This window comes from Thermobia domestica, chromosome 10 (genome assembly GCF_964235325.1).
Source record: "Thermobia domestica chromosome 10, izTheDome1.hap1.1, whole genome shotgun sequence".
NCBI classification, from domain to species: domain Eukaryota; kingdom Metazoa; phylum Arthropoda; class Insecta; order Zygentoma; family Lepismatidae; genus Thermobia; species Thermobia domestica.
The window spans coordinates 23,201,143-23,213,603 of NC_137463.1; the positions used below are offsets into that span (position 1 = coordinate 23,201,143).

A 12,461-nucleotide genomic window follows, 5' to 3' on the forward strand; every position below is an offset into this window, starting at 1 on the left:
GTAAAACTAAAATATTTTATCCCGTAGTTATCGACAGTGCTATTTTCAAGGTGACCAGACAACTCAGAGGCCAGGTTATAAGCTTACTTCCCTTAGAAAGAAGAAAAAACAATAAACATCTATATGTGGACACTCTGTATTTTTATTCTCAACACGAGAATGTAACGAATAAAATGTATACAATTCAGAACATTCCACTTCTACAGTACACTTGTTTATCAGTTAATTAGTTGTTTACGATTTTATGAATTTGCTGCCTATTACTTTCTAACTGATAGACAATTAAGCGTTATTATTAAACGCGTCAGTGCGCATCGTTGATGTTTCAGCGGAAAATGCGATTGTTAGTGACCAGAACAGAGCGGTGATTGAACCATTGGCACAGCGATACATTCATAAGTGATGTCACGCATGGTAAGCAAGTGAAATGCACATCTTACGAAAATGCCGTTGAAGAATGAGAGGTGTAAATGCCCTCGTTGAATCATGGATTGTATAACCCAACCATGAGATTGGATTACTGGTAGAGTGAGGAATTATAATCGAAAATACCATGAAAGGTTTATATACTCAAATTGAGAAGACAAAAACTAGGAATTAATTCTCTATCAACTCGTGCGTGGTTGTACAAAATATTCAGACAATTCACACTGTTTCATTCTTTTGCTATGCTACTTAAATGTATAACACAGGCTATGCGGGTTCGATTCCCGGCGGCAGCTCATGTGGCTCTGCAATACACCGATTTAACAAGGGGGGGGGGGCAAACGGGGCTTGTTGCCCGGACACCGGATTGGGGGGCGCAAAACTGGGGAAATACTTATTTTCACTATAACACAATGAAAGGACTTTTAGCAAACTAAAGATCATAAAAAAAATACCTCAGAAACTTAACAGGACAACAACGCCTCACCAACTTTAGGATCATATCCATAGAGTATAAGTTAACTTCAAAGTTATCTTTTGAAGACATTGTAAAAACCTTTACCGCCAAAAAGCCAGCAAAGTTAAATTTTAATTCTACCTTTGCGTGTTGTCATTCAACTTACATCCATTTAAGATATTTGCAAAATGTCCGTGTATAATACTCGAGACAACAGCTTGATTGTTTGTCATAATTAAATATTCTAAAGCAACAGAGTGTTCATTTTTTCTACTCATGTGGACATCCCAATATAACTCCAAAAACATTGTGATTTGCAGTTATTATGATAGGACTATAAGAATATGTGAAACAGGCTACTCTCAGATTATTTGGCAATCAAATAGTTTTATCTTGTATTAAAAATTAAATTATGTACTGCAATTTTGAAATCAAACTTTACTATTTGGAAGAAAAAATGGAATAGGAGAATTGCTGTGTGATGCCAATATCAGGTGTAGTCGGGGAGCGTTTTAGTTTGGTTAGCTTCCCCCCCCCCCCTGCCCTTCTAAGACGAGTTCTTGCCCTGGGCGACAACTATTCTAGTTGCGTCGCTGCTGCAATAACGCCCGGAAAGGTCAGGAATGAGTAAGTCTGTACATTAGGATGATATTAAATTATTTTATTCGCGTAGACTTAAAGAAAATGAAAAATGTCCACTTACATGAAATGTTATGGGTTGAAATAAACAATTCAGCATTGCCATAGAAGTTAGTTAGAGATCATCCCATAAAAATTATGAGGAATTCAAAAATTGTTTAAATTTAATACTGAATAAAATATTAAATAAGTGAAAATAAATATTGTGTATATGCAGGAGACATTAACATTCATTTGAATTATGAACTTGAAACCACCGTGTGCATGCATATGCTAAATAACAGTAGTAATAAAATGTGTATAATGGTTCCCACACGTATTCAACGAAATACACGTAGTATAATTGATCACATCGGGACAAATATGATAAATAGTGAAATAGTGTCAGGGGCAATTACATCATTCCATAGTGATCACTTTCCTATTTACTGTCAGCGTCACTGAGAATGTGAAACTCAAGCAAAAGAGTACGGGAAGTTACTACGAAAAAATAGAGCAAAAAATAAAATAAACAAAATGATCCGAAACATACACTACATCATGTCCACTAAAAGCCTTACAAATTTTTCAAACAACAATAGAGAAATATATAGAAGAATGCACTATAACAGAAAAATTGTACTAATAAATACAACATAAAAATCCAATCGAGGATGGCGATTGCTATACTTAACTCAATTAAGAGGAAGAATACTCTTTGGGAAAGAAGTATTCACAGTTTAGGGCTTCGCGAGAAATTCAAGAGGATAAAAGCAGGAATAATATTAAGTTATGGTAATCAAATCAACAACAAATATTCAGTGAGGGTGCAATCCCTATTCGCACAAAGAAATGAAAGTATGCGCTCATGATATGTAAATTATATTACGAGCGCACTACATCCAATGCTGTGTTGTTACATTTTGATTTTTGACAAGTATAGATAAAAGGGTAGATTCTTTTTGTTGTGTAAAAATTAAACATCAAGAAATATACATAATGTTTATTATGACACAACCAATACATATCACTGAAATTAAATTATTAATGCTGGAATAGGAAAGAAGTAACTTTCTTCGATGAATTCAAGATACCTTCAGCTCCTCGATGAGTTCCTTCGGAGATATTTTCCCCTTCATTCTAATGACCTCTTTGAATTGGATAGAAACTGTATTTCTAGAGATTTGTACGAGATGAAGTTTCGTCTCAACAACGAGGCGACTTTTTTTTTTTTTTTAATTTATTTATTCGAGTCGAGACGAAATATAAGATGACTCGTGAAATGTATCGTCTCGTCTCCAATATCTCTGTCTCTAAATAGCATATATTTTTTTAAAAAAATATTTCGAAAGAAGCAACTGAAAATGTTAACTTATTTTGGTTTTCTTTCCATTGTGAAATTGGGAGAACTTGTGACGAACGAGTACAGTACACGGAATATCTCTCGTCGAATATGTTAATCTTAGTTTCATTGTATTCTCGTCCCTTATATAAAATTAATTTTCTTCTTCGATTTCCAGTATTTATTCTAGTTGTCATTTACGACAAAAGACTAATTATACGGGACAATGCAATATCGAGTCTTGAGAGCACGATTATGTCCAGTTTTCTAAAATTTTCAGGAGACTGTTTCGAAGTGATAAGTGTGCCCCAGCAAAGTAGAAAGTTTGAGCTTTGCGAACATGTTCACTGTGTATTACCAAAGAGTTATTTACAGTGCACATGTGATATTTCAGGGTCCCTACTGGTTAGGGAAACTCAGGGAAAAAGACTGGAAATCAGGGAAATGTTATAAAATATATTTTTTCTAACATTAATTGTACACCAATTTCAGCTTAGTCAACTGTTAATGATCACAGTGTAGAACGTTGCTCAGATTTTTATAGGTGATAAGTGGACTGTACGTATGAGCAATTGATTGTTATTTGTCTCTATGGAATAAATGTTCTTATATATAAACATTTACCGTTATTTATTCCTATTTATATGTCAACGTTATCCGACACCTGTCAAGTCAGGGAATTTCCTGCCAAAGGTCAGGGAAATAGATTTCTCCAGATCAGTAGAAACCCTGTATTTGTGCATCAAGCTATCGAAATAGCTGACAAAGTCAATATTGAGAAAAATTGGACATTAGACATTTGTGCTCTCAAGACTCGATATTTTGTTTTAAAAATGGTTGATGAGCATTTGTAATGAAAAATCAGTCAATGTCAAAAACTATTTGACACAATGTGCCACTACGGCTCCCGGCCTACAGCCTTTAATACAATAAGTAATCCTTCCATAATAACTACAAGAACGAAAAATGACTTACAAAACTACAAATAAAAATTGACGATTTTATTAAAGATAAATTTTTGGTATCATTAAAGATCATTAGGTAGGCCTATGTATTAAAAACCGTTCAAGACAGATCTTTGTGGTGATTTGTTTCTGATTTTATTCATAGTCATAAATACTAAATTGAACAATAAAGTTGAAATTCCTACGTACTTGGGTAATGAGAGATGTGAAAAGTAAATATCGCGTTAGTAATATGCTTAAGTCTTTATGAATAATTATGAATGATAATGTAGAAAATTATAATTATTTTGCTCAATAAATCTTAATCCTTTGTAGGTCAAATACTACAGTTCCTTTGCCAGCCAATTCTGCGTATTTTACCACTTCTGAGTCAAAAGCAAAGTTCCTGACGACGTACGGCAAGGACATGAATGACCAAGAATTGAAGGATATGCAGGATAGCAAAGACTTGCAACAAAAGAAGGTAAGTTCGTCTCTAAGTTTAACACTTCATTTTGGGAGTATTTCACTGATAATTCTATGTTATCGGTGTCTGAGCAATGCAAGAACACAATAAGAATTAACTGAAAGTGTATAAAAATAGACCATGCAAGAAATATAGTAGTACTCCAGTATTAATATTAAACTTAAAATGGGAGTATCACTAGGAAAGTAAGTTCATTACAGTACTTTTCCCTTTACTGTCTATTTAATCCTTTCGTTGTTCCAGCTAGAAGCAGGGAATTCGTGTCATTATTCAAACCTCCTCCATGGCTAAGTGGTTAGCATACGCGCCTTTGGCGTGGGAGACCCGGTTTCGATTCCCGGCGGGAGCTCATGTGGTTCGGATTCCACGTTAATCAGTAGGTCCACGTCTCATATAGCCTTGCTGCTGAACGGGACGTTAAACTCAAAATCAACTCAACTCAACTCGTGTTATTATTCAGTTCAAAATCTGTAATCGTCGCGAATTCTGTCGAGGAATTTGAAGCTTAAAATATATATAACGATAATCATGCCTAGTGTTCTGTATGGTTGCGACACATGGTCGCTTACTCTAAGGAAAGAACGTAGACTGAAAGTATTTGAGAATAAGATCCTGAGCGGAATATTTAGACCCAGGAAGAACGGGAATGGGGAATGGCGGAAACTTCATAACGAGGAACTACCATATACATAATTTATATGGTATGTCAAGTATTGTTAGGTCATCAAATGTAGGAGGGTCAGGTAGGCAGGTCATGTAGCCAGGATGGAAGAAAATAGGAACGCTTTCAAAGTTTTAACTGGAAGTTCAATCGAAAAACGACCATTAGGAAGACCTAGGCGCAGGGGGGAAGACAATATTAAAATTGATCTTGCAGAAACAGAAATACAAAGTAGAAACTGGATGCAGTTGGCTGCGGATAGAAGTCAGTGGAGAGCTTTTGTGAACACTGCATAGGCCATAGAGTTAGTTCCATAGGCCATAGAGATGGTTGGTTAGTTATTGGCCCAGAGGCAGGTTATCTTTGTTTCCTTACAAAATCTGAAGAATGAGATCAAAATAGCACGGTACTCAATTAATGGTGTATGTTGTTTCTTGAAAGTTATTGTTCCGTTTCAGCATCAAGTCTGTATGGAACGTAGAGCTGGAGTTTAAAATTGAATCAGAACCATCGTAATGTGTCCAAATGCTAAATATGTGTTATTATGGAATTATTAATGTAAAAATTGAAGTCCTTATTTAATGAGTGATATCAATAAAAATAAGTAACTACTCCTGAGAAGTCCTGCTCGAGAATCGGAGTAACTACACCTGGAGTAATCTCCGCCCTCAATTTCGTATCAATAAAACAAACCACTACTCAGGTCAAGTCTGCTCCAGATTTATGAACGTTTACTCGCGCTTCCTCTGCACGTTGCACTGAGTCGTATCAATAAAAGAAGTAGTTACTCATTTCTCCCATCTGTTGGGCGGTCATTTCGTTGTGGGTAACTTATGGCGCAGTATCCTAAATGCCATGGAAGGGACAAGTAGCAACGACAGTTTCAATCAAAGTGCATTTGTGGATATTATAAAAGAAGAGTTTCCAGTGGTACACTTTCAAAGTCACAGTTACCAGAAAGTAAACGAAGGAAAGCCGAAGCTTTGAAGGCAAGTATAGTGAAATGCAACGAAATATCAAATACATCTACGACTGAGACACAAATCCAAAAGAGCATTTTTAATATTCGAGCGAGAATAAAACAAAAACAAACAAAAAAAAAAAAAAAGAAAAGAAAAGAAAAGGGGGGGACACAAGAAAGTTCGAATCCAACAATATCAACATTAATACGACAAGCGCATATCACGTGTTGTCCAAGGTCTTTGTAGATTGTTTGGCTTTAAGAACGAAATCAGACACTTAGCCCCTTTGTTTCCTTTTTTTAAAAAAGTCTAGCCAGTCACATCATAAAGCACGTCCATTCGATTTCGTTTTTCACACCATACGTGTCCCCTTTCGGCTTGGCATTAAAAAAAAAATATTCTCATGTATACACCCTTCCTATCAACGTTGAGTTGAGTTGATTTTTAAGTTTAACGTCCTTTTCAGTAGCGAGGCTATATGAGACGGGACCCACTGATTAACGTGGAATCCGAACCACATGAGCTTCCGCCGGGAATCGAACACGGGTCTCTCATGCCAAAAGCATGTGCGCTAACCGCTCAGCCACGAAGGATCTCTTCCTATTAGCGTATTCGTCTCCAAAGTACTAGGTTTCTTTATTGCCACGTGTGTATAGTCAAATGCTCCGATAGCACCCGGAAATGTATATTGTTCTTGCCACTCTGCCTTTGCTGTTTGCATAGTACGCACACTTCCGGAAACAATCAATTTTCAAATATCGCAATAATCGCATCCATTACACTTGTAGTAGTCATAGACACAGTACTTTGAGCCACACCAGAATCCCCTGACATTCCGACCTGGAATCCCGGATAACACAAGAAAACCCGCATCCTTTCCTCATTACGTAGTGCACCACCCCAAATTTAGGTTGATTCTCCTTAAAAAAGTGCTAACCACTCTATATTTTCTTTCATGAACCTATAATGTTTTTTGTAATCTCCATTTACAACATTTCTATGCAGTTTATAAGTTTTTCTACGTAGCAAAACAATCATATACTCTGCCATATTTAACACGGAGTCACCTATTTAGCTTGCTCCATAAATTTGGAGAAGTTACTAGCATCACAGAGGAGTCTGATTTTTATTGATATCAAACGCGGAGTAGTTACTCGGCTCGAGAATAGAGGTGTGGTTACTTCAAAAGGGCGGGGCTTCTCCGAGGTCAGCCAAGACGAGTAGTGCTCAGTTCTCTTTTTATTGATACCAATGCGAGTAACTACTACAAAATTGGGAATAATGAGTAATTTCTCCGTTTTATTGATATCACCCAATGATATGTATAAAAAAAATAACAAATAGCAGACGTCGCCATTTGCATTGATTAGCCGACTTTCAAGTCGTTTAATTTGAGTAATTGAAAGAAAGTAAAAATATAATTCTGCGAAGTCATAATTGGGTATAGCAAGTGTCAGAATCAGGTAAATAAGAGAATTGTCACAATAGGGATGTATAATTGTCAAAATCGAGGAGTTCCAGCTGGGGAAAGAGGGCCAGTCACCCTGATGGTCAGGGTGAAAATTTTGGAAAATGTGAAACAATAAGTAAAATAAAAGTGTGTAGAACATATGTGGATGCATGTAGATGAATTTGTAGATAAATGTAGATATGTGTGAGCAGTGTAAAGTTTTTTTTTAATTATATATATATATATATATATATATATATATATATATATATATATATATATATATATATATATATATACTTATTCCCCGTCCTCTTCTTAACATCACACTAGGGGATATTATAGTTTTCACGATCCGTTCTTCTTTCTGGTCTTAGCTTTAGGAAAATTTTCCATTGCGATCTTTAGTATTTATTTTAATAATGATTCTTTCTATTTTTCTCTTTTCTTAAGGTTAAGTGCAGTTTGTTTCTCTTTTGTTTCTTTTAATTCTCTTCCTGCTTGAATGTTGCGTCTCTGAGCACGTATCAATGTGCCCATTTATAAAAGCGGGCCTTTCAGAACAGAAGCTATATAAGACTTGAACTTACAGTTTAATATGGCACCCAGACTGCATGATCTTCCACTGGGAGTAAAAACTGAGTCTTCCGTCTCGAAGATGAGGATGTTAACTATACACAGGGTGGAAGGTAACTCCACCGAAAAACTTTCGAATGTCATTCCTTATATGAAATGAAAGAAAAAAGTTCTGATGAACATGGGTCGAAAATCGTCTCCTTTCAGAGTTATGAACCATCGAATATTCGAAAAATCACGTTTCAAAACGCCCCGACTTAGAAACTATAGGACCTACACCAAGCGGTTTAAGGAATTACACAGGAACTAGTATGCACTCTATCTAAATATCCATGTTTCAGAATTCACCAGTACCAGAGAAACGAACGCACCATTAATACTTAAAAGGAATATCCCTATACCTCATCGTCCTTTTTACAGTTCGTTTCGCCGATAGCGGAGGATGGTAAAACATGGATATTTAGATAGAACGCATACTAGTTCCTGTGTAATTCCTTAAACCGTTTGGGACAGGTGCTATATAGTTTCTAAGTTAAGGCGTTTTGAAACGTGATTTTTCGAATATTCGACGGTTCATAACTGAAAGGAGACGATTTTCGACCCATGTATATTAGAACGTTTTTCTTTCATTTTATATAAGGAATCACCTCCGAAAGTTTTTCGGTGGAGTTACCTTCCACCCTGCATAAGTATACCGACAACAGTGGGAACACGTTAACAGTTAAATTATAAATACTTTACATGCAAATTGCTTTTGACCATATCTATGTAAGAAATACAGTAGCAGGGTGTCTATCAGTCACGAAAGTCATGATAAAGTCACGAAATCAGAAAACGGTCATGAAAGTCAAGAAAAAGTCACGAAATTTAGTTTTTGGGTCACGAATTTTTTTATCTGTACAAATATAAGCACAAACTGGAAAATTTTGTTCTATAAAGCGTCAAAATTCACCACCAAAAATGTCTTTATGATGGGCTTTAGACGCTACTAAATCGCAAGCAAAGCATTTTCCTATCGCATGCATGAAAATTGGGCCTAATTTGCACCCAAATTTGCTGTTGATAATGTTAGAAAATTTTATGGTTCGGTAAAGAAAAGGTCACGAAAAAGTCACGAAATTTCATTTTGGAATTTTAGTAGATACCCTGTGTAGTATTTAATGCGAAATATCCTACTTTTGAATGCATTAAGCAACATTGTTTTGTTTTTTCAGGAGGAGCTGATGTCTCGTCTTGATAGGAAGCTGGAAGTATTACGAAGCGAGCAGCTGGTGGTTCGTGAGGAAGTTCGATTAAACGATGAGCTTGGTCGAGACGTCACTACTCTCATTCAGCGATTGGCCAATCCACAAGAACTCTCGAAATTTAAGCTTCACATTGAAGAAATAGGAAAGATAACTAGCCTTTTGCTCGCATTGTCTGGACGATTAGCAAGAGCCGAGAGTGCATTAATGGTTCTTCCTAAAGATGCTCACCACGAGGAAAGGGTAAGCATTCCATTAATACTAAGAATCCTGGTCTTTAAACTTTTCGAATTCATACTATAATGTTTTTGTTAAAGGACAGTCAATTTCGCCCATGATAGGTTTGTACAGTCTTGTTAATAAATGTAGGATATGTACTTTATATTTGTACTGTATAACTAAAATATTTGTGTTAAATTATTTCTGCTTATAAACTTGTCAAAATCGTTTTCAAAAAAGTAAATATAACAAAAATTCGGAAGAAAATGTCACAAACTGTATGTTGCTGACCATCGCTGATTAACATCCATCATACTTATGCATGTGCTGGTATTTTACTAAAGATAATGTGCGTATATTAAAACATGATGAAATCAAGTTAATCTAGATCGAACTTATGAACAGTAATGTCGCACCCAATTCGAAAAAGTTTCTTTCACACGTTCAAAATTACTGTACCAAAATGAACTATTTTTAAAAGGAATTAATTATAAAAATGAGCTCCTGCTGTTTGGCACTCATGTTTCTCTGTGATACGAAATTCAGAGTGGCGAAAATGTTACAAGATCAGTGCTGATTATTCTGTTATTATGTGCCTTATGATACGTAGGAATTTCTGGCACTTCTCATTTGTTGCTAACTTCGACTTTGTTGGCGGCTTTTAAATTGCAGAACATCCCAAGTCCACCGGAGTACTTTTTTGATTTTAGAAGAATGACGGGAAGATTATACTCGGCATGCTATTCTGTTTAGCTGAAATATTATTATTATTATTATTATTATTTTAAAGATTTTGATTTTGATTTATGTATTATGCAAGTTAATAGCCCTTAAAACATAGATGCTAACATAAAAAAAAAAAAGAAAAGAAAAGAAACTCAAAATACGAAGAGAAAGAGTGGACTTGGGATGTTATGCAACTCAGGTCTTCAATTATTGGGTGGAGCGAAGATAATAGATTGTTGCAAACTTCGCAGAATAAAAAAAAAAAAAAAAAAAAAAAAAAGAAAGAAAGAAAAAAAGACAAATGGTAAATCGTCTGAATGTGTCTTTGGGAACTATCAATCGCATTTCGCGTCAACAACTGAATTTTAAAAAGGCGTACAAAACTTTACCAGTGTCCATCGAGACGAGATTAAACCTAGATCGTCTACTATCTGATCTCTAATGATCTAAGCTCCCATACATTGTTAAGACTTAATTAAACGAAGCTTGTGTATTTTTTAACAGCTGAAGTTTTCAGGATCTTCTTCCGACACTAGATTAAACGTAGCTTTGAAGCTTTGACCATTAAACATGTGAAGAACTTACTGTATAACATGTATTAGCCTCGATGATCATCGAAAATAGGATACGCGTTTGTGTAGCCAAAATATTGGGAAGTGTTTCAGCTTCTAGGAATACAATTAGGTAAATACTATGTTTAACAATGATATATTGCCGAAATTGTAAAACAGATTAGTAATTGTAAGTTTCTTGCTTTGTTCAGACATTATTTTTATTTAATGAAGGAAAAGGCTGTTCTCTTAACTTCCAAACCGTGAAAATTTAACAAGAGCAAAAGGACCATGCTTCCATTCATGTTTAAGTTTCGAAAATTATGCGACTTATTTATTTATTTATTTTGTATTCTTTTTTATTTTTAAAATTTAGTTTTTCAAAGGATTTTGCTTCGGGAAGTTTCTCACATACGCAACGTCGAAGGACATATTGACAAATAGGTTGTGGTAGCGGGAGGGTTGGTATCATTTGGGTGCTGTTTGTAGTTACGAGAAAAGAAGACTGACCCTTTAAACTTCCGAAACTATACATGAGGAAAGTTTCTGCCATACCTAAAATACGTCACTTGTTCTATCTTTCCCATCCAATTTCCACATTTGACTTCCGTCTCTGTTTCAATCACTGTTTGGCTTTCTAATTTCGATTTTTTAATAATAATAATAATAAACTTTATTAATGTGCTGAGCACAGCTAAAAGCAAAGATAGAGCATTTGATAATATAATTCAACGATACTATTATAAAACCATACAGTAAAATAAAATCAGAAAACAATGGAAAGTACAGTACCAGTGAGATCGGAAATTAGTAAAAATAATAAAAATAATAAAAATATTTAAATAATAATGTCAGTATCAGTTCTTAAAATTATTATATATATATATAATATATATATATATAATAGTCTTGAGATTAAAACTTGTTTTCTGTAACTCGGTTGAAACTATATTTTCCTCTGTACCATATATTGGAATTCTGCGTTTTTTAACAGTGGTTGACAAATATTTTTATTTTCCCTACAAAATTCGCGTCTAGCAATTTTCTTCTGTCTTCTAGTGGTTCAGGTTTAAAATACGTTCTGCAGTAGTTGATGCCTTACTATAATAATCTAACTCAAAAAACATGGTATTGTAATAAAACGTGGGTCTATTACTAAACGACTCAGATTGTCTACAGTTATCTTTAACCATTGAATGTTCAAAATTAGTAAGTAAAAGGTTGTTTTCATTATCATTTTATTCAGTATGTACTTAATTTTTGTTTCAGAATATTTTGGAGGGCAAGAGAGACAAACTGAAGGACCAGCTGGAAGAAGCCAAGAAACTGAAGGAGAGCATTGACAAAAGGAGCATCTGTGTTTCCAACATCCTGTATAAATACCTCACTGCGGAACAATACGCTGACTACGACCATTTCATTAACATGAAAGCAAAATTGATTATGGACTCTAGAGAAATTGCTGACAAAATAAAGTTAGGAGAAGAACAGCTGGCAGCTCTGAAGGAAACTCTGTCAATGCCAAGCTAAACCAGTGTGTCTTTATATGTATGTTATGTGTGTGTGTGTGCTTGTGTGTCATAACATGTGCGTTCTCTTTCCTGCTTCACTCTTCTTTGTCTGTGTAAAAGTTGTTGTATAGTCTGAACCCATGACATTGTGTTCATATATGCTGTGTTTAATATATACATTATAGATATTTGTGTTCGAGTGTTATAACGTGTGTTTGAATTACGTGTGTACGAGCACGTATGATTAAAAATAAAATGTAAGTTAGATAATTTTATATATACATATA

The 12,461-nt window shown here is 34.9% G+C and overlaps 1 protein-coding gene across 2 annotated transcripts in view; it reads left to right on the plus strand.

Annotated features, from left to right (window-relative positions):
- The window catches only part of Shrm (shroom), a 660,087-nt gene extending 647,628 nt beyond the window's left edge, over nucleotides 1-12,459 (plus strand). For both annotated transcript variants that reach the window (XM_081727878.1, XM_081727879.1), the window contains 3 exons: nucleotides 4,124-4,271; nucleotides 9,138-9,410; nucleotides 11,933-12,459. In XM_081727878.1, coding sequence (XP_081584004.1) covers nucleotides 4,124-4,271; nucleotides 9,138-9,410; nucleotides 11,933-12,193 — 682 coding nt within the window. In that variant the 3' untranslated portion in view covers nucleotides 12,194-12,459. The remainder of the gene's footprint in view (nucleotides 1-4,123; nucleotides 4,272-9,137; nucleotides 9,411-11,932) is intronic.
- The last annotated feature ends 2 nt before the right edge of the window (nucleotides 12,460-12,461 follow it).